The sequence below is a fragment of the Panulirus ornatus genome, chromosome 6 (genome assembly GCF_036320965.1).
Source record: "Panulirus ornatus isolate Po-2019 chromosome 6, ASM3632096v1, whole genome shotgun sequence".
NCBI lineage: Eukaryota > Metazoa > Arthropoda > Malacostraca > Decapoda > Palinuridae > Panulirus > Panulirus ornatus.
In genome coordinates, this window is record NC_092229.1 from 13,847,452 (window position 1) to 13,873,516 (window position 26,065).

Sequence of the window (26,065 nt, forward strand, 5' to 3'; positions counted from 1 at the left end):
ACAGTTTGTAATGGATTGGATTTGATCAAACGGCTTTGTCAGCGTTTGACAGACAATGCCAGTGTTACAATTGATGTCATCACTGAGCGCAAGTAAATGCCTGCAACCCATAAAGCCTGGAATACTGGAATGAGTAGAGATGTTTACTGATGACGAAGAACTCGCGCGTTGAGTTCCAGTGGAGGAAGCTTCATCATGTAATATGGAAACAGAACACTGGCACCAGCACTCTGGGCTGAAATAGCTTCGCTTAGGGATGCAACAGGAGAAAATCCCTTTAGTGACCTCTCTGACTTGGCTATGACTGTGCTGACATTGTCTCACTCCAACGCTGACGTAGCATGTATCTTAAATCATATGAACATCGTGAAGTCAAAGCTTCGGAATAGACTATCAAAAGCTTAAATGCACTACTATCAAGTATGGACTAAGAAGAAATGGAAACTGCTGTTATGACTATAAACTGCCTAAGGTCGCACTGAAAAACATTGGATCATTGAAAGTATACGAGTCATCGCAACCGCAACCAGTACCCTCACATAGACCACCACAACCGAGGTCGAAGAGATTGCTGATTGGGAATTAGCGTATCTGAAATAATGGTGGGTGTTTTAGTGTTAAAGTAATCAGGCGTACCTGTTATCAATAATTTGGCACGTCGAAGAGCAGAAATAATTCGAAAAGCATTTATTTCGTTATTTTTAGTAAGTTTAGCGTCTTATTAGCGCTTTTCGGTCGTGAATCTAGCGCCATCATAAATTTTGAGTTGGCAACTCTGCCGGGGCCTCAGTGTGGTTCTGGCTGCCGCGGAGTAAGTTTTCCACAATTTGTTGTTGCCTCTTTTCATCAGACGCTTACCACCAACGGATACACATCATAGTTCTCAGTAATGCGGTTTTGCCAGCTGCCGTACTGGATACTTATGTCAAGGAGTTGGTAAGTTACATAGAATTTTCTCGATTGTATAATCATTGTCAGTGTGAAGCTACCTTGATATGATCAAAGCATTTGGCGGATTTTCTTGCAAATTTGAGCAAAGAAGGCCCAACAACTCAGTTTTGCAGACAAAATATACGGTCGTCAACAACAGAACGTCAACAGGTGTACACACACACACACACACATACACTGAACAGTTCCACGATCATGGGGGATCCGCCCCTGATTATTACAGCATACAATAAAATTACCCAATAAAGATGATATATATATATATATATATATATATATATATATATATATATATATATATATATATATATATATATATATATTTTTTTTTTTTTTTTTTTTTTTTTTTTTTTATACTTTGTCGCTGTCTCCCGCGTTTGCGAGGTAGCGCAAGGAAACAGACGAAAGAAATGGCCCCACCCCCCCCCCCCCCATACACATGTACATACACACGTCCACACACGCAAATATACATACCTACACAGCTTTCCATGGTTTACCCCAGACGCTTCACATGCCTTGATTCAATCCACTGACAGCACGTCAACCCCTGTATACCACATGACTCCAATTCACTCTATTCCTTGCCCTCCTTTCACCCTCCTGCATGTTCAGGCCCCGGTCACACAAAATCTTTTTCACTCCATCTTTCCACCTCCAATTTGGTCTCCCTCTTCTCCTCGTTCCCTCCACCTCCGACACATATATCCTCTTGGTCAATCTCTCCTCACTCATTCTCTCCATGTGCCCAAACCATTTCAAAACACCCTCTTCTGCTCTCTCAACCACGCTCTTTTTATTTCCACACATCTCTCTTACCCTTACGTTACTTACTCGATCAAACCACCTCACACCACACATTGTCCTCAAACATCTCATTTCCAGCACATCCATCCTCCTGCGCACATCTCTATCCATAGCCCACGCCTCGCAACCATACAACATTGTTGGAACCACTATTCCCTCAAACATACCCATTTTTGCTTTCCGAGATAATGTTCTCGACTTCCACACATTTTTCAAGGCTCCCAAAATTTTCGCCCCCTCCCCCACCCTATGATCCACTTCCGCTTCCATGGTTCCATCCGCTGACAGATCCACTCCCAGATATCTAAAACACTTCACTTCCTCCAGTTTTTCTCCATTCAAACTCACCTCCCAATTGACTTGACCCTCACCCCTACTGTACCTAATAACCTTGCTCTTATTCACATTTACTCTCAACTTTCTTCTTCCACACACTTTACCAAACTCAGTCACCAGCTTCTGCAGTTTCTCACATGAATCAGCCACCAGCGCTGTATCATCAGCGAACAACAACTGACTCACTTCCCAAGCTCTCTCATCCCCAACAGACTTCATACTTGCCCCTCTTTCCAGGACTCTTGCATTTACCTCCCTCACAACCCCATCCATAAACAAATTAAACAACCATGGAGACATCACACACCCCTGCCGCAAACCTACATTCACTGAGAACCAATCACTTTCCTCTCTTCCTACACGTACACATGCCTTACATCCTCGATAAAAACTTTTCACTGCTTCTAACAACTTGCCTCCAACACCATATATTCTTAATACCTTCCACAGAGCATCTCTATCAACTCTATCATATGCCTTCTCCAGATCCATAAATGCTACATACAAATCCATTTGCTTTTCTAAGTATTTCTCACATACATTCTTCAAAGCAAACACCTGATCCACACATCCTCTACCACTTCTGAAACCGCACTGCTCTTCCCCAATCTGATGCTCTGTATATGCCTTCACCCTCTCAATCAATACCCTCCCATATAATTTACCAGGAATACTCAACAAACTTATACCTCTGTAATATATATATAATGGGCACGAGTGATTCAAATTTGGCGTGCGTTGGTGTAGGTGGCGCTGGTGGAGGGACAGAGAGGCCGGCCATTTTGAATAAGTGTTCTGTTGACCGAGGGCTAGAGAAAAAACAACAAACAAGTAGGTATGTAATCGTGATAGGGGATGAGGACGTGGCTTGTATGAAAGTGAACTCTGAAGATAGCTTGGAGAATGCTTGGGCCGTAATAGTAATTGGAGTATATCGAAAATTGCAGGAATCTTGAGTGTGTTATGGTGCTGAGTAACGGCTGTTCTGGAGGCGGGTGGCGCGTCCTTAATTTCGTGGCTGTTGGACTGTTTGGCTGGTGCCGGAAACCTATACCTATTACTGAATACGTGCAGCCAAGGGCAGTAGAATTCACGGTGTGGATTAAAGTTTGCCTCCAGACCTATTTTAGGTACCCTAAGACAATTTGACTTTCTCCTGCGAGGTGCTGCTATTCTTAGCTACAGATGCAGCGCTATTGATGGTGTGAGGATATTGCCGACTACAACGCAGGAGTGGAGTGTGAGTACTAAGTGGTTGATGTATTGTGGTCGCTTGTCTTTGAATTCAACAAGGAGATTCAGTGGCCTTTGATGTGTTACGTTTCTGTGAATTGTGTAACGGGGAGGAACCAAAGGAAAGGGTCAACTAATTTAAGTAACTGGTGCTATGAACCTAAGATAACATATGTCTGTAGTGGTGTGTAAACTATGTTACTAGAGAGAGAAAATTGATCTAGCTATTCTTTTGATAGCTAGATCTACTGGATTTATTGGTTTGATTTCCATGGTATAGTTTTATGGAATGCTCGCGTGACCTTTTGCAAGGTTTGTGGGAGTGCATGTGGTGTGAGTGAGGAGTGGTGTGCTTGAGGTGTGAGTGAGGAGATGTCGCAGGAGTAGAGTTAGGGGTCGGTGAAAGGGCAAGAGCTAAGGAAGGAATAGCACTACCCCTGAAGCACGAGTCGTAGGAGTGTTTGAAAGAGTATAAGGAAGTGAGTTATAGACTGATATGGGTGAAAGTGAATGACGAGAGAGAGGTGATTACTGGTGCTGATGCACCTGGCCATGAGAATAACAGATCATGAGAAGCAAATGTTTTGGGAGCAGCTGAGTGTTTCAGCAGTTTTAATGCAAACGACCGGGTATAAGTGATGGGTGATTTGAACGCGAAAGTGAGTAATGTAGCAGTTGACGGTATTGTTGGGGAGGGGGTATGGGGTATTCAGTATTATGGATGGAAATGCTGAAGAATTTGTAGAGTATTGCGCAGAAAAAGGACTGGTGTTTGGTCAACGGACATTATTGGTTTACGTAATGATTGATAGGCGTGTAAAAGACTTCTGGATGTAAATGTGCCGAGAGCGGCAGCTTATCACTATCTTGTAGAGGCGAGGATGAAGATTTGTAGAAGTTTTCGGAATAGAGGGAGCAATATCTGTGAGAAGAGAATGGGGCGAGTAAGTGAGCTTAGAAAAGAGACGTGTGAAGAAATACCAGGAGAGATTGAGTGTAGAATGGCAAAAGGTGAGAGTAAATGTAGTAATTGGAGTGGATGTGGAATGGGAGGTATTTTGGGAAGCAATGCTGGCATGTGCGAGAGATTCTTGTGGCATGAGAAAGGTGGGAGATGGGCAGATTAAAAAGGATAGTGATTGGTGAGATGAAGAGGTAAAGTTGCTATTGAAAGAGAAATGAGGGGTGTTTGGGTGGTACTTACAGGGAAATAGAGCAGATTATAGGTAGAGGTATAAGAGAAAGAGACAGGAAGTCATGAGGAAGGAGAAAGAGTTGAAAAAGAGGGTAAATGCTAGTGAGAGTGAGAGAGTATCATTAAGCTTTAGGGAGGATAAGATGTTTTGGAAGGATTTTGAGATTTGTGAAAAACAACAGATCAAATTGGAACATAGATAAGAGAGCAAAAGGGGAAGTGGTAACAAGAAGGTATTAAGAGAGGAGGAGATTGAGTGAGTATTGGTGAGTATTTGAAGGATTGATGAATGTGTTTGATGATATGGTGGCAGATATAGGGTGTTTGGATCGGGTTGGGATACGAAGTGAGAGCCACGGGGAGTGGTTTGGTGAAGAGAGAAGCGGTGGTGAAAGCCTCACGTAGGTGAAGTATGGCAAAACGGCGGGAGTGGTTAGTATTGCAGTTGAATTTATTGAGAAAGTGGGTGAATGTATTGTTGATTGGTTAGTTAGGATTTTCAGAGCATGTATGGATCATGATGAGACGCATGAGCCTGCATTATGAAGGCAAAGATTACATATGTTGAATTTATTACTTATATTAAGGATGGTGCCTACATTATGTTGAAGGTACACCCTATATGATTTTAAAGGCAGAACCTATATTACATTAAAGGTATAGCCTGCAATATCTTGAAAGTAGAACCTACATTATAGTGAGGATATAGATTCTGTACTTTGTTGAAGGTATGACCGACGTTATGCTAAATATGCGTCTTATTCTGAAGGGAAATCCTGCATTATGCTGAAGGTAAACCCAACATAATGCTGAAGCTAGAGTCTACATTATGCTGAAGCTAGAGCTTACAATTTGCTGAAGGTAAAAGTTTGTTTTATGGTGAGGGCAGAGTCTGTAATACACTGAGGGTAGAGACTACATTAGATTGAATGTAAAGTCTACTTTATACTGAAGGTGATGTGAATATTATGTTGAATAGTGTGGATCGTGTTTACAATTTATCTTTATCAATCATATGGGGGTACTGCGGAAAAGTTTTGGATCCATGAGAAAAAAAAAATCAGCAAAAAAATATGGGTTCTTTGCTCCATCTTTCTTTAATCTCTCCGAGGGGCTAAAAATTGAAAAATAACGTATTGAAAATGAGCATTTATAGAAAATAAATCTAAAGCTTAAATGTTGATTTATGAGTGGGGTAGGGTTAATTTTAAAGACGCTTAAAGTATTTCTGAAACCTGAAAGTAATTGAACTCCACCCCAACCCCCTTCCCCCAACCCCAAACGAAATTGAAAATATAGCATTTTTACGAAAAATTGGGAGGTGAGTTTGAATGGAGAAAAACTGGAAGTGAAGTGTTTTAGATATCTGGGAGTGGATCTGGCAGCGGATGGAACCATGGAAGCGGAAGTGGATCATAGGGTGGGGGAGGGTGCGAAAATTCTGGGAGCCTTGAAGAATGTGTGGAAGTCGAGAACATTATCTCGGAAAGCAAAAATGGGTATGTTTGAAGGAATAGTGGTTCCAACAATTTTGTTTGGTTGCGAGGCGTGGGCTACGGATAGAGTTGTGCGCAGGAGGATGGATGTGCTGGAAATGAGATGTTTGAGGACAATGTGTGGTGTGAGGTGGTTTGATCGAGTAAGTAACGTAAGGGTAAGAGAGATGTGTGGAAATAAAAAGAGCGTGGTTGAGAGAGCAGAAGAGGGTGTTTTGAAATGGTTTGGGCACATGGAGAGAATGAGTGAGGAAAGATTGACCAAGAGGATATATGTGTCGGAGGTGGAGGGAACGAGGAGAAGAGGGAGACCAAATTGGAGGTGGAAAGATGGAGTGAAAAAGATTTTGTGTGATCGGGGCCTGAGCATGCAGGAGGGTGAAAGGAGGGCAAGGAATAGAGTGAATTGGATCGATGTGGTATACCGGGGTTGACGTGCTGTCAGTGGATTGAATCAAGGCATGTGAAGCGTCTGGGGTAAACCATGGAAAGCTGTGTAGGTATGTATATTTGCGTGTGTGGACGTATGTATATACATGTGTATGGGGGTGGTTTGGGCCATTTCTTTCGTCTGTTTCCTTGCGCTACCTCGCAAACGCGGGAGACAGCGACAAAGCAAAAAAAAAAAAACGAAAAATACCATGTTTAAAAAAAAATCGTTAAAAATCTTATTGCAATATTTTTCAGCCATTAGTGCTTTGATAATGATATGTAATTGAAGTATATGAACAGCATTAGGTAAAAATGACAACTCATTCATTACAGAAATATTAGATTCGTAAATAAATGCCACTTTGTCATTACATTATTAATATAAAATTAGATTTGAAGTTCGCTTTGTGGTTTTCCTTCAAGATATAACCAACAGACTATTGTATGCAGCTCTTCGCTTATCCTGTACAAATGTGTTTCAGAAACAAGAAGTACAATATTTTATGAATAACCCACAACTCACGGCGTGGACCTGCCTGCATTGTGAGTTTCCACCCTAACTCCTTCCCAACCATATAAGAAGCTCCTTTTTTTAACTCATGAATTCATTTTTCGAGTCCAATTTTGGCGGAATATTTCTACTTGAAGGGTTGTTCTTATGTGCCCATCTCTACTTTTTTTTTTGGCCTCACATTTTAGTTGATGCTTCCATAATTGATTTCATATGGCGTTCTACTGCCTGTGTGTGGTATGGCATATTGAAATAATAATTTTCAGTGGGAATGCCACTCTTGATTATGTTCGAGATTGTTTCATCTTAGATGTCCATTGTTAAAGGGGGCTCTGTGACATCAATATTGTGCCATTCAGTCATCTCATAATATTCCTTTGCATTGAAGGGGAACTTTAAAAGGTCAGTATTGAAGCTAGAGCCAACTTTATGTTGGAGTTATACGCTACGATATGCTGAGGGTAAGGCCAACATTATGCTGAAGGTAGGGCCTGCATGATGTTTAAGGTAAAGCCTGCATTACATTGAGCGTAGACAGTATTTTGATGAAGGTAAAGCCTACTTTTTTTTTTTCTTCAGAAAAGAGCTTACATCGTGCTCAAAGCAGATCTTACATCATGCTAAAGTAGAGCCTGCATTATGCTGAAGGTTAAGTCTACATATTCCTAAATAGAGAGCACACATTATGATGAGTGTAGAATTTGCATGATGCTGAAGGTAGAGGCTATATTTAGGTTATAGATTATGTTGAAGGTAGAGTCTATATGCTAAAGCTGAAACCTACAGTCTGTTGTAGATACCACCGATATTCGGGCAACTGTGGCCTTATTTACAAGCCAGGGACCCATTTTATCGACCAACCCCCAGGGGTGGATGAACAGATGTGCTCGACCCTGGGCGGCCCGTGAATACGTCACGGTCAGGAACGCTAACCGCTACACCACGGGAGTCTATATTGCATGAAAGGTAGAGTCTACATTAAATTGAATGTAGTCAGCATGATGTTGAGGGCAGAAACTACAGTGTACATTATGCTGAAGGTAGAATCTACATCATACTCAAGTTTGAACCCACACCCTTGAAGATAGGGCCCTGATTAAGCTAAAGATGAAATGTATGATTTCATGTAAGATAGAGAGCATGAGGTTATCTTTGTGTTTCTGAACTAGATAAGAGAACAAGAATCCATGTATCACACGAAAAGAGGATTAATGTATCGTTGAAAAGGAAGAATATGTTTGCATTAACATTTTGGACTAAAGTTGGAGGGGCATCATCTTATCAGAGACTGGAACACAGAATTCTGTACTCTTGGGAAAATGGATGACGATTTTCGCTACAGTAATGCATGCATTTCTAGTCATTGGTAGAATGTGCCTCTTTAGGTAACCATAATGTATATGGTAAGCAAAAAAGAGACAGCTTTTAGTTGAGTTAGACTGTGGTTGACAGGTGTGGTATAAGAATGTGGCAGGAATTTTCAGCGGCAGTGTGGAAGATGGCTAAGAGGCAGGCAAGCTAGGCGTCTCGCTCTGGCCTCGCAAGGGAATGACAACCGCAGGGGTAGCGAGTCTGTCTTGTGTTTCTCTCTCTTCCATAACCTCTGATAGTGCATCAACTCTCCATTATGATAGGGTAAGTTATGCAGTTACGGTATCATAGGCAAGCGTCGAACTGATGAACGAGGCTTTAAGGAAAACACATCTCTTGGTTCAATCTTCTGTACTTGTTTTTAAGAAAGTGATGACGGGAGGATTTCCAGCCCCCTTTGCCCCTACTCCTCTCTTTCGCCTTCCACGACGTACAAAAATCCCGTGGACATTATTTTTTCTCCCTGTAGTTTTATATAGCGAAAAAATTATATTATCTTCAATTCTATCTGCAAAATTTTAGGAAAAAGTCGGTCTAGTTAAATATTTGTAAGTCACCTGCAGAGCGAGGGTTTGCGAATTGTTCTCTTTTAGGGTGTCTTCCTATGATGTCTTACTCCTGTGGCCATTACTGTGGCTAGTGCTATGGCCAAGCCTTTGACAAGTAGTGTAGCCAGTCCTGTGGCCATTCACGTGACCAGCACAGCGGTCTATCCTTTGACCACAGTGTGGCCAGTATTTTGGCCATCCCTGTGCCCAGTACTGGGATGCTACGAAGCCTAGTATAGTATCAAGCCTAGAAAGTTAGTGTGTAGCCCACTTAGTTGAGTTAGTGTGTAGCCCACCTAGTTAAGTTAGTGTGTAGCCCAGGATTCTGCAGCCACCCTTTTTCCCTTTGTGATAATGTCGTTGGGTTATATACTTCCTAGCGCCACTAGAGTGAATTTATTTTTTGTGTTTATTTCGTTATCGTTTTCTAATTTGTTAAGTTTGGGCCTCAGCTGTGCCTGCCACCTCCTTACCCCACCCCGGACGGCCCTCTCCCGCACTTATTTCATCGCCCCTTTTCGCTGTTGAATTGCTCTCCCTTAGTCGCCACTATCCTCTCCCTTTGACCCTTATATTTCCCACCCAGACCCCCTGCTGAGAAAGAGGACCACCTGAGGTTGACACGGGGCCGTAAGGGAGAGGGGCTCCATGGCATTTTATTGAGGGTGCCGTGTTGAGGAGGGAGTCTGAGATGTGGAGGAAGTCTTATATCATGGAGGGAGTCTGTGTTGTAGTCTTATATTGTGGAGGGAATCTTTGTTGCGGGGGGAGTCTTATGTTTTGGAGGGAGTCTGTGTTGTGTACCTAGTCTTATATTGTGGAGGGAGTGTTTGGCGGACAGAGTCTTGTACTGTGTAGGGTGTCTGTGTTGTGAAGGGAGTCATTTTGTGAGCGGATTCTTACATTGCGGAGGGAGTCGGACTGAGGAAGGAGACTTATGAAAGGAGTCTTTGTTGTGGAGGAAGTATCATATTGTGGTGGGAGTCTGCTTTTTGAAGGGAGCGTGTATTGTGGAGGGAGTCTTATATTATGAAGTAAGTCTGTGAGGAAACAGTCCTTTGAAATCAGGAAAGAAGTATCATTCAGGTCATAATAAATATGTTTGAAAAGATGTGGAGAAATGCCTCTACAGTAACAACTAGGTGGATGAAGGACGTAAACCTAGTTATGAGACTGAGCACTACGGAATTAAAAAAGATGTGATAGTAAAAAGTGTATTACAGTAGTTTTCACACACACACACACACACATACACACACACACACACACACACACACACACACACACACACACACACACAAATAGTAATTAGTCTTAAGTAACGATACACAAACATTGCACACCTTGTGCTGGGGAAAAGGCTAGAAGGGTAATGGGTCAGTAGCAGTGTGTTTGGAAAAATTGCTTTGAATTCGTTTCTTTACGTGAAATTCCTAAATCATACGTATTATTTTGTTCCAGATTGAATCTTCCATACAGCACATCCAAGTCTGTAATTCAACAGAAGTGGTTGGATCCACCACAGGTGAGCTTTTGTCAGATCAGTCCAAAACAATCCATGTACATCGTCTCTCAAAACCAGCTGAGGCCTCCGCTTTCATCTACCTAGAGACAAGCCACGTCTTCATCACCATCTCCACCAGTAGCCTGGTATTCTTAGGACGTCATAGGGCCCGCAACTCCGCCCACATCGCCGCCTTAGTAGTGGCTAGGCTCTCAGAACGAACCAGGGATCTTGACTTCGTCTCCAGCAGTAGCCTATCTCAGAACTATGGATGGTGCTTAACACCTCCTACTTCGCCGCCTCCAAAGGTACATACCGTCTTTCAGAGCAACCCAAGGATCTTAAAACTCCGGCCAACATTACTAATTCCAGCAAGGCTGCTTCAAGACAGTGTAGAACCGTGACTCTCTGCCGTACTGCCATTAGTATATAACCTCCCTCAAAACGATCTCGGGATCTAATTTTCTGCCACACTTTGCCCTTCGCCAGCAGTAAGATTGCATCGAAACGATTCATAAGGTAAGCCACTACTTAGATTTCCTTCTCCACTCCTCCAGCGGGAAAGTGAACCCGATGATATCGCCTCATCCAGAAGCTGCTCTCCACCCTGAGAACAATTCAAAGATCTTAAACCCAGACCTCATCGTAGTCGCCACCAGCTACGAACATTTTTCATAACTAGACGCTTTGCCTTCACTCTCACCTTCACCAGTGGAGACAGGAAGAAGAATCGTTACAGTTGCGGACGTAACCTGTAAGAATATGTTGCCGGAAATTTTTGGTTTTAGAAAGTAACAGTTCAAGAGTTTTATTTTTATGAATGATGCAATATGTTTGTGTAGTAGTAACCCATAAGAAACTCAGTGGAATTCCGAAAAACAGTAGAAATTACTGTGCATCGTAAAATCGTTTGATTTGATTTTATAATAACCATAAATTTGATAACAAGGGAGATATGGAGAGACAATCAAGGACTTCAGTATCTTTAATTTTTGCTTTAGCAGATTCTGCGACGTAATTATTAATTCGACGTAGACATGAAGACAAGGTCGGATGTTATACGGGTAGTAACGTATCGTATTGGTTGTGCAGGACATGAGATAATGTAGCTGCTGTATGGCAGCAAGACATCCTCTCTAGTCACTGTCAAGGCTTCCCGTCTTCTATACCTGAACGGCTAGTATCTTGTAGAAGTTTAGGGGTTGTTGTAAACTGCAAACGTGTTTATGAGATGCTACGAATGAGTGACTACTGTGTGGACGTCTGGAATTTCTGTAGACATATTTGGTTTCACATCCTCGGAACTTTCAAGTACCTTGGAACAAAACTGACTGGGGAAAAATACACACGTATTAGAAGTACAAGAAGCTCATATGACTTTCTGCTGAGAAGCAATAGTTTGCTGTACGATGATATAGTAGTGCTTCAGTTTGTATGAAAGACAGAGGCAGAAATTTCTTGTACAGCTCCGGGTGTCCACAGTACATGGCCGATCAGTAAAGAAATAATCTCATAAGACACCTGTGGCTTCTCAAGGAACAGCCGTGCAGTTTACTTAAAGGTCAGAAATTAGTACCACAATTCTTTTTAAACGAAATTATAAGAGGTATTCACTCTTATGGATGGACATCAAACTATACAGAGAAAAATCAGAATGAAACTTCAATCTATGCATTTATTAAGAATATGATAAACTTCCTCTTTGGTGAATTTGGAAACGGATTGTTCTTGGCGGATGTAAGAGTTGCTTTACCCCACATTTAAAGTCTGTCTGATGGGAATAATGAAATTTACTCTGGATCCGTGGTTTTCTGAGGGTTGTGTTTGACACTAAATTAAGAGTGAATGTTGTCACTGAGGTTGGGTTTAACACTACAGCATATCCATGAGTCTGGGAAATGTATTTGGCTGACGAAGTTAGGTACATGGCACCGGTCAGGGTGTGAGTGAGGGGGCAGGAGGAGCAACAAGGTGCCAGCCAGTGAGTATGGCTGAGAAGCCTGAGTTGCGGGCACTGCCGGACAGGCTGTTGAGCCAGATCATCCATAACCTGCAGACTCTGCCCAACGAGACGGTCGACTTCAGACAGCCACATCTGCGTCAGTCCCTGGTGCAGGTGTACCCACTGTTCCTGGTGTTGTACGGCCTCCTGGTGGTGGCTGGCACTGTAGGCAATGTAGCCATGGTGGCCCACATTCTCTGCCGCCGCCTCTTCAGGGACCCCATCTGCGCCTACGTCATGAACATCGGCGTGTGTAACATCTTCATTAGCCTGCTGTTGCTGCCGCTCTCCTTGGCTATGTTGCTCATACAGAACTGGATCTTCGGCAGCTTCCTCTGCTACTTCATCCCCATGCTTCAGGTAACCATACTTACCCTTATTTATATTCTTACGGTGAGAGCTTCGGTCACGTCTGAATCGTGCTTTTTAGATAATATTTTATGACTATGGAATTTCAGTGCTGTCACTGTTACTAACTGTCAGCACCGGCCGAAGTTGTGCCCATGTACCACTGTATGGTGATATCACCTGTAGCGGTGATCTCACCAGTACCAAGATAAGGGTCTTCATCGTGGAACGGTGTTGTTGTACTATTTAAATCTAACGGACTTACTAACCTGTTGGTTACACTCTCGCTACCACTCTCTGTAGCCTAATTTGGCGGTATTACTAGCCTTCGATTGATTTTATTACTTATCTTCGTAATCCTTGCTGGTGATGTTCTATAAGTGTGTGTGTGTGTGTGTGTGTGTGTGATGACCCTACACCGGTAGTCACTCCACTCCGTGGTGTCCTTTATGTTGGTGGATAGTACGTTCCAGGCCTGGGAGAGAGAGGGAGGGAAGGCATACGGCCGGTCTCTGGGGCTGAGAGGTTACCATTGATAGTACAGCAAACTTTCCAGTGGCTTGTGTAACATGATTGTGTCCATGTTCACCCCTCCCACACACCCCGGCCCTCAGCAGCCTGTTCTCACCAGTCGTGTGCTCGCCTGGCAGGACGTGCCGCTGCACACCACCATGTGGACGCTCATGATGGTAGCAGTGGACCGGTACCGCCTGCTGGTGACGCCCCACAAACCGCGTCCGCCGCCCTTCGTCGCAGTCGTCGGCATCTGGGTCCTCTCCGTCTGCGTCGTACTCCCCTACGCAGTATATATGCACTACACCGATCTGCAGGTAGGGTGGGGGGCGATCGAGACGGGTATACATTCCCATCTCTCCCATCATGACAGGTAAACCCTCCCGTCTCTCCCATCGTGACAGACAAACATTCCCATGTTTAATGAACATCGTGACAGGTAAATTCACCCGCGTCTCCCGCCTGACAGGTTTCTCCCGTCTGGACAGGTGATCCTCGGGGCGCAGTTCGAAGGCGTAGGCATCTGTGCGGTGAACCTTGATGGGGACAAGACAGACTACATCCGGGTCCTCTTCATTGCTCTGTGAGTACATCCCACACCTCAAAATGTCTGATAGTGTCGCAGTCCAATTTATTGTTTTGTGAGTATCTCTCAGTCCGTGCTACCTTTGTGTGGTTATAAAATCCCCGTCCATGTAATCGTTTTGTGAGCACGTCCCAGTTTATATCAGTGTTCTGTGAGTATGTTCACGTTCATAGTGTTCTGTATGTCCCAGTCCACGTCAGTGTTATAAATCCCAGTTCATATTATCGTTCTGTGCATATGCCTCAGTCCATACCAATGACTTTGTGAGTATGTCCCAGTCCACATTACTCACATTGCTCTTCTGTGAGTATATCCTAATTCGGATTACTGTTAAATTACATGCGGATGGGAGAGGGATTGAAGCTCTCATGGTCTCCATTCTCAGTGATCAAGAGCAAAATTTTATCGCATCCCACCCATATGCCTGACCGCTGTGACCATTCTCCTAATATTTTGGATCAGTTTTTTTTTACCTTTAAACCTTCGCACTGTCATTACACAATCTCTCTCTCTCTCTCTCTCTCTCTCTCTCTCTCTCTCTCTCTCTCTCTCTCTCTCTCTCTCTCTCTCTCTCTCTCTCTCTCTCTCTCCCCCCTCTCTCTCTCTCTCTCTCTCTCTCTCTCTCTCTCTCTCTCTCTCTCTCTCTCTCTCTCTCTCTCTCTCTCTCTCTCTCTCTCTCTCTCTCTCTCTCCTCTCTCTCTCTCTCTCTCTCTCTCTCTCTCTCTCTCTCTCTCTCTCTCTCTCTCTCTCTCTCTCTCCCAAACGGTTCATCTGACCACATTGTCATAAATGCAATAAATGCATCTATTTTTACGGCACCTTCCCATCCAGCAGCCCGTTCTGAATGTTAATATTGGGACCTCAACAAACCTGACTGGAATAATTTACGAGAATTCTTTTCTGGCTTTCCTTGGGTACATTATTAGTTCCTATGTGGTGATGCTCCTGTCTCCGCCAAACGCGTGGCAGAGGTTATTCCATCTTCCTTCATGACGACCTCTTCATCCCATCCATGGTTCAACCGTTCCTGTTCTGAGGCCATTCTGGCAAGGGTTCAGCCATATCTGGCTTAGTAACACCCTCCTTCCTCCCACTCCCATTAAACATTTATCACTGGCCGCAGCCAGTTACATTATCCGTGAGGTAAAGCGTTCCTTTATTCAATGGAAGTCCAATAAGCTTTCGTTGTCTTTAGCTAAGGGGATCGCTAACAACGGTCGCTCCGCCTTTCCTTTAGTTTATCGTTGTGACGATACTGTATCTGTATCTGTCTCTGTTTGGTTCCCGTTTCTCCTCTAACTCTACCTTGGATGACTTAACATCCCTTCACCCGCTGATGCTCCTGTTACTAATCCTATGCCCCTCCCCGTAATCTCTCTCCAAACTGTCCGAAAATCGTTTCTCTCTCTCTGGTTACAAGCAGTGCTTATGGTCCTGATGGCATCCATCCCCGTGTACTTAAAGAGTGTGCATTTGTACTTCAACCTGTACTTAGTCGTGTTACATTTTTTTTTTTTGAAAACCAGAACTTTTCCTTCTTTTAGAAGCATTCGTTGGCACATCCTATCCCTAAGAAGGGTGACCGTTCTAACCCCTCTAACTGTCGTCCTTTTGCTTTGACATCTATCATTTCCAGTCTTTGAATCCCTTTTGAACTCTCATATCATCAGACTTCTTGAACCTCACAATCTTCTCTCTGATCACTAGTATGGCTTCCTCAAGGCGAGATTCACTGGTGAGAGTCTTTCCTTTCTTACTAATGGTCTGGACATCATCCCGGGAAGACTTTGGGGAATTCTGCGTAGTTGCCCTTGATATATCCAACGGATTTGGCATGGAGTGGCATCGGGGTTTCATCTCTGAATTCCCCTTTTTTTGCTTCCCTCCGTTACGCTCCCTCATATCTAGCTTCCTCTCTGGTTGATCTATCTCCGTAGTTGTTTTTGGATCAGCCTCAACCTCCTTCTTTCCTCAACAGTGGTGTCCCTCAAGGTTATGTCCTGTCTCCTATACTTTTCACCTTTCTATCAATGATTTCTTTTCTCCCATAAAAGAAAAATGCACTCGTACGCAAACGACTTAACACTGCATCCCTCCACATCCTTCCATTAACCTCTCTGTATATCAACTAAGGCCCGGCCATGGTGTGGACTTGTCCATGACTGGAGCCTCCAACGTCAAAAAAAAACAAAAAGATAGATCCAAGTAGCGGTCTCTCGGTGTATCTCACAGTTCACGGTACAGTTCTGTGGGCGTACCTCAGTCCATGGGACTGTAATGCGGTTGTACCTAACAATTCACGGTACACACCATTGGGTGTCAGTCCACACAACACAGTATCACGGGACACACCATGTTATCTCCCCTCTCCATCACGGGACACACCATGTTATCTCCCCTCTCCATCACGGGACACACCATGTTATCTCCCCTCTCCATCACGGGACACACCATGTTATCTCCCCTTCCATCACGGGACACACCATGTTATCTCCCCTCTCCATCACGGGACACACCATGTTATCTCCCCTCTCCACCACAGGACACACCGTGTTATCTCCCCTCTCCATCACAGGACACACCATGTTATCTCTTCTCTCTCTCTCCCCAGGCGTACTGAGCTATTGGTGTGCTCCCCACCTTATTCATCTGCCTACCTCCCCAGGTTCGCCCTGCCCCTGGCCCTTGTCATCTTCCTGCTGGTGCGTGTGAGCGTCGTCCTCGCCACCCTGGAGTCGGCCGTCAGACTGGCCACACTGGACACCAGGTCCCGCGCCTCCCAGCTGGAGGTGTGGATCCCACGGGACTACAGGTACTACTTCTCCAGGTCAGTTGGCTGGGCTAGACTTACGTAGCTCCTCCTGGTCGATAGGTAAAAGTCTCCATGGCCAGCCACGTGACGCTCCGACCAGCAGCCTCGCAGACCACCTGGTCACCATAGTCAAACCACGTGTCCTTTAGAGATATAGGTCGTTGCGCGGGGTCAAAAGGAAAGTCTGCTAAAGCAACAAGAGTCATCTTGCAGGGCCAAAAGGGCTGTCTATCGGGTCGCTAGGATATTTCTTCGCCAGCAAATCTCAACGTCAGGCAGTAAGGTCAGTGTGTGTGTTCAGCTGGTAAGTTTCTTATGTACACACAGGTCACTAGATCTAGTCAGTCAGTCTTTCAGGTCACCATGTTGGTATACCAAGTTTACAAGTCAGTCTGTCGAATAAGCAGTTGACGCTCAAGACTGTTATGTCATTTCATCGGGTCTGGCGGCAAATCTATCCAGCAGTAATGTTCAGGATGAACAGAATTTATGGAAGACATTGTAGTTTCAGTCGTCCCGTTCATCCATCAGTGTGAAAGAACGGTCGACTGTTGATTTCCAGTTACATGAATCAGAAGCGTGAAAGTTGTAACAACCCCTTTCTTGCCTGTTCCAGAACATCAGCTTTCTTGCCTGTCCTTTCTCTACACCTCAGCGTTCCTACATCCTGCACATTTTTATGTCTGTGTTGCAAGCTCGTGTCGCGGACTAAATGTTTTCATCGAGACCAGACCTGACTTTGAATGAGAGATAAAAACCAGTAATAAATGAAAACGTAAAGGGGGGAAAATTATCTCAAAGAGTTTTGGAGGAAATAGAAATTTTGCTTAATAAAAAGGGTCAGGTCGTAGCTGTTCGGGATGATAATGAAAGGGTAAAGAGGTCTAAAGTTTCGCGGTGTAAGGAACGAAACAGGACATCACAACTGGCCAGCCGTGAGCTGCTGACGGTCGCACAGTAATCACTTGATACAGGGTCATGCCGAGTATTACCTGATCGAGATAATGGTTAGGACACGCAAGCAGCAAGATCTCGGGAGCAGAGACCAAATGAGATCTGCTGCAGAGGGAAAGAAAACCAACACTGCGGTATGTGAGGTCAAGTTTTGAGGCCACACTGGGAGAACCGATCAATAGGATTGCTTTGGACTGGACTCAGGTGTAGAGGTAGAATTTCTCCAGATGCGTCAGTACGGTACTCCTTACAACGACATATCAAGCGCTCAGAAGAGAATCATTTTTAGCATGAGAACAGAAGCCTCGTTTGCTTAGAGGAAGATTTGGTTATTTGTGTCTTGTGGGAGTTTCCAAGGTAAGTTACGTATTACAGTGGTACTAATGACGTTGATTGTGCTGAGTGATGGAATTACAGAATATTCAAAGGTGATATAATGTTGTGAAGGTTTAGAAAAGGAAATGGGATGAAAGGGAGGATTCTAAAGGCTTTAAGGGAAACTAAGCTGCGATTGTCCATTGGGATATCCCGATCAAATATGATTTTTTCGAGGAAGTTGTCACAAGACGAGACGAGATGTGGATCGAGATGATGGAGCTGCTTGGAAAGGCATAGAGGAATGTAGTGCACGAGTATAGGGTGTAAATGTAACTGGGGAGGGCAGCAGTGGAAGGGGCAACAAACATGGTCATTCCCTCGAGATGAAGTCTCCCTCTCTCCCTCTCTCTGTGGTCCACAGTAACTTCACGACGGAGGCAGATGGGAGGGACGGGTGTCGCTACCACAACGCTTGCCAGCCGCCCGCCCTCCTCACCACCACGGTAAGAGGGGATCCCCCGACGCCCACGCTGCTAGGGGCCAGGGGAACGGACGACACGCCCTCGCTACAGCAGCTGGAAGAGAGCGAGGTAGACGTGGCCAGGGAGAAGAGGAACCAGCGATACATCGTCACCATTGTCACCGCCCTCACCTTGTGTCTCAGCCCCCTCATGATACTCAGGTAAGACGGGCCGGGGCACGAACCACCTGAGTGAGTACCTCGAAGTGAGAGTCAGGTGAGGTCTTCTCCCTCCCAGGTGAGGAAAACAACTGAGCGTAGGATGACCCCCAGGCGGAGACAGACTAGGTGTAGGGACATCAGGTGAGGGCAGCCACAGGGGAAGAGGATGTCGAGAGACGGGGGTTCTCCCTCCTCGCATTAAGGGAGACCGTAGGTCAGGAAGGCTTCAGATGAGGGCGAGTATGCGTCAGCTTGGGGTTAGTTCAGGTCCGGAAGATCCTGCGAGGGTCATCAGGTCAGGAAGATCCTGCGAGGGGCATCAGGTCCGGAAGATCCTGCGAGGGCCATCAGGTCAGGAAGATCCTGCGAGGGGCATCAGGTCAGGAAGATCCTGCGAGGGGCATCAGGTTAGGAAGATCCTGCGAGGGCCATCAGGTCAGGAAGATCCTGCGAGGGGCATCAGGTCAGGAAGATCCTGCGAGGGGCATCAGGTTAGGAAGATCCTGCGAGGGCCATCAGGTCAGGAAGATCCTGCGAGGGGCATCAGGTCAGGATGATCCTGCGAGGGCCATCAGGTCAGGAAGATCCTGCGAGGGGCATAAGGCAAGGAGTGTCATCAAGCGAGTCTCGCGTGAGGGACATCATGTGAGGTGGTACTTTATTTTAGGGCGCCTCAAATAAAGCAGCCATCAGTTGACATCTTTATACAGTAGACATTAGGTAATTGTGACCTCGACCGGTAGAAAACCATAAATGTAAGGAAGGTTAAGGTGGAGATGGAGGCATGGGACGGAACATCGGCAACTGATATTGCATGATCTCAAGGAAGATGGCTTTATTGTAGGGGTTCCCGAGGAGGACCACATTCAGGAGGTATCGGGTGAGGAGGACTGGCTCCCACTAGCGTTCCTCCCACTGTCTCTTACAGTCGCCCTCCCACTGGTTTCCACAGGTGTTCCACTGTCGCCCTCCCACTTAATTCCCACTGGCTCCTACTTCTGTTCCTCCCACACTGTCGCCCTCTCAGTGGTTCACAGTATCGCTCTTCCACTGGCAAACATTGCCGCTCTCCCACTGTTGTTCCTTCCATTTTCTCCGCCCCCCTCCACACACACACACACACACACACACACACACGGAAATACACCTGGACCGTGTGTGGCAGAGGTGCGCGCCCTGTCTGGCGTCGCCCAACGTTCTGTTGACAAAAGTATACGACCGTCTCTGGTCACGCCATAATCGTTTTTCACATCAAACTCTCGCAGGTATAGAGCGTTTTCCTCTGCGCTGCTAACCCTCCTCAGTCTCTCGAACCACACCTTTGCTTTGTAGCCACGATCAGACAAGCACAAAGGCGTCAAAACACCATGGATATCGTTAGGGAGCGGTGTGTGTGTACGTGTGTGTGTGTGTGTGTGTGTGGATGTGTGTGTGTGTGTGTGTGTGTGTGTGTGTGTGTGTGTGGATATGTGTGTGTGTGTGTGGATGTGTACGTGTGTGTGTGGATGTGTGTGTGTGTGTGTGTGTGTGGATGTGTGTGTGTGGATGTGTGTGTGTGTGTGTGTGTGTGTGTGTGTGTGTGTGTGTGTGTGTGTGTACACTGATGGCAGCGAGGGTATCCCTGGGGAAAGCTGTGATTGGCTCCACCATGAGGACCCAGACTCGCCTTCACGACTAATTCAATTCTGCACTTTGAATCTGCATATAGATGGATTTTTTGCCGCCTCCCGGTGTAAAAGAATTGTTTCTTTGCAGGCTCAAAGCCTGGTATTCCGGGAAGGGATGGCTTGCGGCTACATTTTCTCGTTCACGCGCTGATTGTCATTAATGTACTTGTGGAACCTTGTGCGTCTTTGAGTCTCTGTCGTAGTATAAGACTAAAGGAAAAATTGCTAAATGCTGTTACTCGTGCTGGAGGCTTCGTGTTAACTGAGACGATACGGGCAGTTGAATGCCCTAATCAAGGTTATCCCATTAACGCTCATTAACGAGTGAGAAGCTGCAGAAGCTGGTGACTGAGTCTGGAATAGTAAGTGGGAGGAGGAAGTTGAGAGTAATGTGAATAAAAGCAAGGGTATTGGGTTCAGCAGGGTTGAAAGTGTAGTTAGTTTGGATGCGAGTTTGAAAGGAGAAAAACTCGAGGAAGTGAATGTTTTAGATACATGCTGGCGAATGAAAGCGGGAGTGAGTCATAGAGTGAAGGTTCTGGGAGCACAAAAGAATGTGTGGAAAGAGAGGTTGTTGTCTAGGAGGGGAAAAAATGGGTATGTTTGAAGGTACAGTAGTCTTAGCAATGTTATATGGATGCCAACCATGGATACAGATACGGATGTGCGGACGAGGGTGGGAGTGTTGGGAATGAAATGTTTTAGGACAGTGAGTACTGTGAAGTGGTCTGATCGAGTGATGATAAAAGGGTAAGAGAGAGGTGTGGTAATAACAAGGAGCGTGGTTGAGAGAGCAGAATAGAGAAAATGAGCGAGGAGAGGTTAACAAAGTGGATGTATGTGTCAGAGATAGAGGGAACAAGGCGAACGGGAGACCAGACTGGAGATGGAAGGATGGAGTGAAAACAATTTTAAGTAACCGTGGCTTGAAGATGCAGGAAGGTGAAAGGGATTTTGTGAATTTCAACAAAGTGGTATACAGGGATCGACGTTCTGTCAGTGGACTAAATCACGGCATGTGAAGTGAACAGGGTAAACCAATGGAAAGGTTTGTGGATCCTTTTTGTGGATAGGGAGCTGTGGTTTCGGTGCATTACACATGACTGCTAAAGAATGGATATGTGCAAATGTGGCCTTTCTTCGTCTGCTCCTGACGCTACCTTGCTAAAGTGAGAAATGTTAATCAAGAATATATATATATATATATATATATATATATATATATATATATATATATATATATATATATATATATATGCACAGTCACCACTAGAAAGAGAAAATAAGAGACGGTAAGGTGGGTGGTGATGTCCCCCTGTAGTGGTATCTTGAGTGATGGCTGATGGTTACGTCCTTTGCCGTGTTGTCATGGTTTATGGAAGTGTTTGTTAGATGGAGAGGAAGGGTTTGCTTTTGACCCAACCTAACCCAGCCCACTCCATTTACCCTCACGGGTCTCGTGCCACACATTCCTGTACTCCAAACAATATCAAGTTAAACTATTTTTTTTTTCTTTTTAAGTCGGATTTGCCTCCGGAATCAAATAGTTTTCCACCGGGGTTTAATGTTTTCATTGGACCTCTTGGCATCATTTCACACCAGGAATGGGAGGAAAGAGTGTTGTAACTGGGCCATTGTCTTGGTAGTGTTGTCTCTTTCATTACACGAATGTTATATTTTGTTCTTACTGTAGTTTGAAAACCCAGCAACCCACGTGTGGGTGAGGTAGAAAAAGAAGATAAAACAGTCCCTGGGTCAAGGAGGCGACACTAAGCCACTGAACTCCTGGCTCGCTGTGTGATATGTCATTAATCTTCCGATACCCCGGCGGGAAGTATCGTTAACTATACCTCCCTGGTCGGTGACTACCCTGCCCAACACCTGAGAGAGAGAGAGAGAGAGAGAGAGAGAGAGAGAGAGAGAGAGAGAGAGAGAGAGTCAAGCTGCTAACGTTAAACTGTTGTCGCTGGCAGGCTGGTGAAGAACATGGTGGTGGAGACGGCCGAGAGCTCTGCCTACTTCGACGTGACCTTCATCAGCATCGTGTGGGTGGCCTTCCTGCCCACCCTCACCACCCCTGCAGTCTTCGCCAGTTGGAAGTTGAGCAGGTGAGCCCTGCTTCCCACTGCCCTCCCTCATATTCGCCAGGAATCTTCCTCAACACCGCATTTCTCTGCATCCTTTCATTCTGCTCCTCTTCCTCCTCCTCACACTCGATCTGCATCTCGTTTCAACACAACTTCCTCAGTAAACTCAGACTTGGACAGGATATCTCAGTGGGGTAGACGAAATCTGGTTAATTTGAATGCCTCCAAGACCCAGTTTCTACCCACCTCTTTCATGAAAACTCCTTAACACTTTCCTCTCGCCTTTGATGTCCCTGTAATTCAACCTCTTCACTCGATGAACATGATGTTACTATAGATCTATCTTGGAAACCCCACATTACGGAAATAGCTAATTCTGCCTCTTTAAGAAACCGGAAGGCCTGTTTAGATGACGAAATTTCTCTCAAACAGTTGCTCCGCTTATAGAAAGGGTTGTTCTGTCCTTGTATGGAATACTGCTCTCACATCTGGGGTGGTTCTAACTGTCCATCCTTACTTGACAGAGTTGAATCTAGGGCGGTCAGACCTATAAGCTCTTCCTGCCTTACTTAAAAACTTGAGGTTCACTTTCCTTCTTTCATAGGTATTACTTTGGCTTTTTACCCCCAAGAGCTGGCTGCTTGTGTACCAGTACCGCGAGTTAGACCACGCGATACTCGGCAAGTTACTGCGTCTTATGATTACTGTGTGGCCGTTGGCAACTCGAGGGTGGGCCGTTTTGATAACTGTTTCTCTCCCTGCACCTCGAAGCTCTGAAACTCTACCCTCTTATGCATTTCCCAATAACTATAACCTGGCCCATCTCAATAGACAGGGGTTTCACTTCCTCCGAAATTCGTAAATACTTTCTCTTGTTTTTCCTTTTTTTCCTTTTCATAATCTATATTTGAATTAAGGCTCGGCCTTGATGTGGACTTTTATCCGTGACTGGAGCCTTTAACGTAGAAAAAAAACAACATCCCCGTCCAGGAGACTATGTATCCCTCAGACCCATCAGTATGAAGTGTATATCTCTGATATGGCTAAAGAAACGCTGAGGAGTTTTATTTTGTTAATAAGCAAGAGAGTCTTTACCCATTTAATTTGGTTCCTTAATTACGGGAAACCAAGCCGTGGCAAAAAAGAAAAAAAAAATAATGTACGATTGAAGAGGAACCCATGTCCTGAATTCAGTTTTATTGATGATGAGAACGTTCTTCAGTAAACTGACATAAAGGTGGAAGACATGATCACAAGTGAATGGAATGGAAATAGACAAAACGATAAAAAGAAATAGACACAATAGACGAAATAGACAAAAAGATAAGCTTTATCGGAGGACAATAGAAGAGACGAGAATTTGAGAAAGTTAAGAGGCTCTTGACTGAGCTTTGCAGTTAGCAGATGATGCTCTTCGAATTATCTGTTTAACCATCGAGCTTTTACCACACTAATCTGTCAGTGTCTGATGTCTTCCCCCATTACAATCAGCTTCAATAATGACCCAGAGTTCTGTCGCTATTTGATTTTCTTTATATTTGAACTATCTTGTATTATATACCCAGGATATTTTATATTCCGAGGTCCCTGTTTATATACACCCCAGACTCAGGATATTATTCACCCCCAGACTTGGGGGATATATGTTTTACACACCTAGGAGATAACATACACCCTAGACACAAAAGATTAATTGTATATCCTCCCACCCGACCTGACCCAGAATATTATAAAGTCCCCAGGAGATTATACACTCCCCAGACGCAGGATTGGTAATACTTGTGTTCCCTGCTTTGTTGTTTTTTCTCTCTACCTCCTGACTATGGTCGTCCCTCCCTCGTTGCCTGACCTACTCTTGCCGTTCTGCAGGTCGACCAAGGAGCAGCTGCGAGAGTACCTGTGCTGCCACCAGGCGGGGCGGCGGTGCAGCCTGAGCCAGGAGCTGCCGCCCACGTTCTACTCTTGCCACGCTCGCACCGCCCACCTCCTCCCTCTCCAGCCCACCCTAGTTCCTATCTCCCCTCCTCACACCCAGCAGGTCGTCCACACTCCCGCCCTCATTCCTGTCTCCCCACCTCACGCCCAGCAGGTCGTCCACACTCCCGCCCTCATTCCTATCTCCCCACCTCACACCCAGTAGGTCGTCCACACTCCCGCCCTCATTCCTGTCTCCCCACCTCACGCCCAGTAGGTCGTCCACACTCCCGCCCTCATTCCTGTCTCCCCACCTCACACCCAGTAGGTCGCCCACACTCCCGCCCTCATTCCTGTCTCCCCACCTCACACCCAGCAGGTCGTCCACACCCCAGGAGACTGCCACACACCAGGACCAGCGCAGGTCAGACACCCCAGATCTCCCGTCTGAGGGAATCTAGTGTGAGTTATCTTTTTTCATCACCGATGAAGTTCATATATTGTAATGATGATGATGATCATAGAAATTAATCATAATAATGATGGTAATGAAGAATAACTGTAATGATATTGTTACTAGTAATAACAATAAGATGATAAATGATTATTATTGTTATTATTATTGTACGTGATTGCATTTCATGCCTCAGAAAGGTTCCACATCGATCTAATTCCATCTGTCGTATATAGCACACCTCTCGCTCTCCTTGATGTTCAGGCCATGATAACCCCCCAAAGGATTCTTCGCTCCATCCTTCCATCACCTCTCGGTCTCTCCTTTCTCCTTTCCCTCACCACTTATGACCATTGCCGTACAACACCCTCTAGCATAGGTTTTTGTCCACAAATACACCGGAGGTTAGCTTCCTGTATTTATGTTTTCCTTGTAAGATATTTATAATCCTAAGGATTCAACCAACGACGTAGTTGCTTGTGATCACTTCAGTAAGCGAGGCGATATATCAGCGAGCTGTGTTCAGGTACACCCACCTGTGATGTGCGGGTTGATTGATTGGTTTGTGTCCCCGGGTAGTGTATGGTTCACTCCATGCTCCTCCTGTGAGCGGTAGCGCAAAAAGGATTACAATGGGTCACAAAGGGTCTTACTCAGACCCCAGTGGGTTGAGATTACATAGAGATGTTACAGTCGTATTTCAGTCCTTGCATGACAGTTTCATATGGTAAGTGTTACCGACTAGATGCAAAAAGTGGATACAAACTTAATATTTCAGGTATCTTGTTATTAACAATAAGGTGTTGTGACATTTCCTGCAGGGTTTGATAAGATCTATCCCTAAAAGGCTCTTATTTTTTGTTTTTATGTTACATTCTAAGACATGACATTCTAGTGTGTGTCCAAGTCTTTGATCACAAACTTTACACTGCACCCGGTTATCATCTCCAGTTAGGCCAAAGCACCAACAGTACCTATAGCCTAGCCTTAGTCTGCCTTATTACTTTTTTCCATATACCTGTTTTACTTCACACATCTCACTGTGATGGAAAATGTTTCTGCTTCTGTTTATCTGAACTCGTCTTCCTGCATCAAAGAGGTCAATTAGTTCTATTGTGTTCTAATTGCAGTTTTGAGGGTTCTCATTGCCAACCCAACGTTGTTTTCAACATCACCTATACTTTCTGCAAGTTTGTCTAAAGCATCAGCTTTGTCATGCACATTGAGGCCTATATGAGAAGGAATCCATAACAATTTGATCCGAATCCCTTGAGCAATAATGTCCGAGTATTTGTGTCTGGCTTCTGAGACCAGCATGTTACATTCTGATCTCCGGGTGTTAAG

General features: G+C 45.0%; 1 protein-coding gene across 1 annotated transcript; it reads left to right on the forward strand.

Annotated features, from left to right (window-relative positions):
- The first annotated feature begins 801 nt into the window (after positions 1 to 801).
- LOC139749069 (uncharacterized) lies at positions 802 to 25,101 on the forward strand. The gene is made up of 8 exons (XM_071662527.1): positions 802 to 936; positions 10,342 to 12,746; positions 13,385 to 13,564; positions 13,736 to 13,830; positions 16,499 to 16,660; positions 18,339 to 18,599; positions 22,240 to 22,374; positions 24,223 to 25,101. The coding sequence occupies exons 2-8, from the start codon at positions 12,372 to 12,374 to the stop codon at positions 24,491 to 24,493; spliced, it is 1,479 nt and encodes a 492-aa protein (XP_071518628.1). The 5' UTR covers positions 802 to 936; positions 10,342 to 12,371; the 3' UTR covers positions 24,494 to 25,101.
- Positions 25,102 to 26,065: the final 964 nt, after the last annotated feature.

Excerpts from the sequence above, each read along its gene's own strand:
- LOC139749069 (XM_071662527.1), top strand. The coding sequence starts at position 12,372 with ATGGCTGAGAAGCCTGAGTTGCGGGCACTGCCGGACAGGCTGTTGAGC. Across the intron at positions 12,747-13,384 it reads ACTTCATCCCCATGCTTCAG|GACGTGCCGCTGCACACCAC; the intron begins GTAACCATACTT and ends CTCGCCTGGCAG. Across the intron at positions 22,375-24,222 it reads GCCAGTTGGAAGTTGAGCAG|GTCGACCAAGGAGCAGCTGC; the intron begins GTGAGCCCTGCT and ends GCCGTTCTGCAG.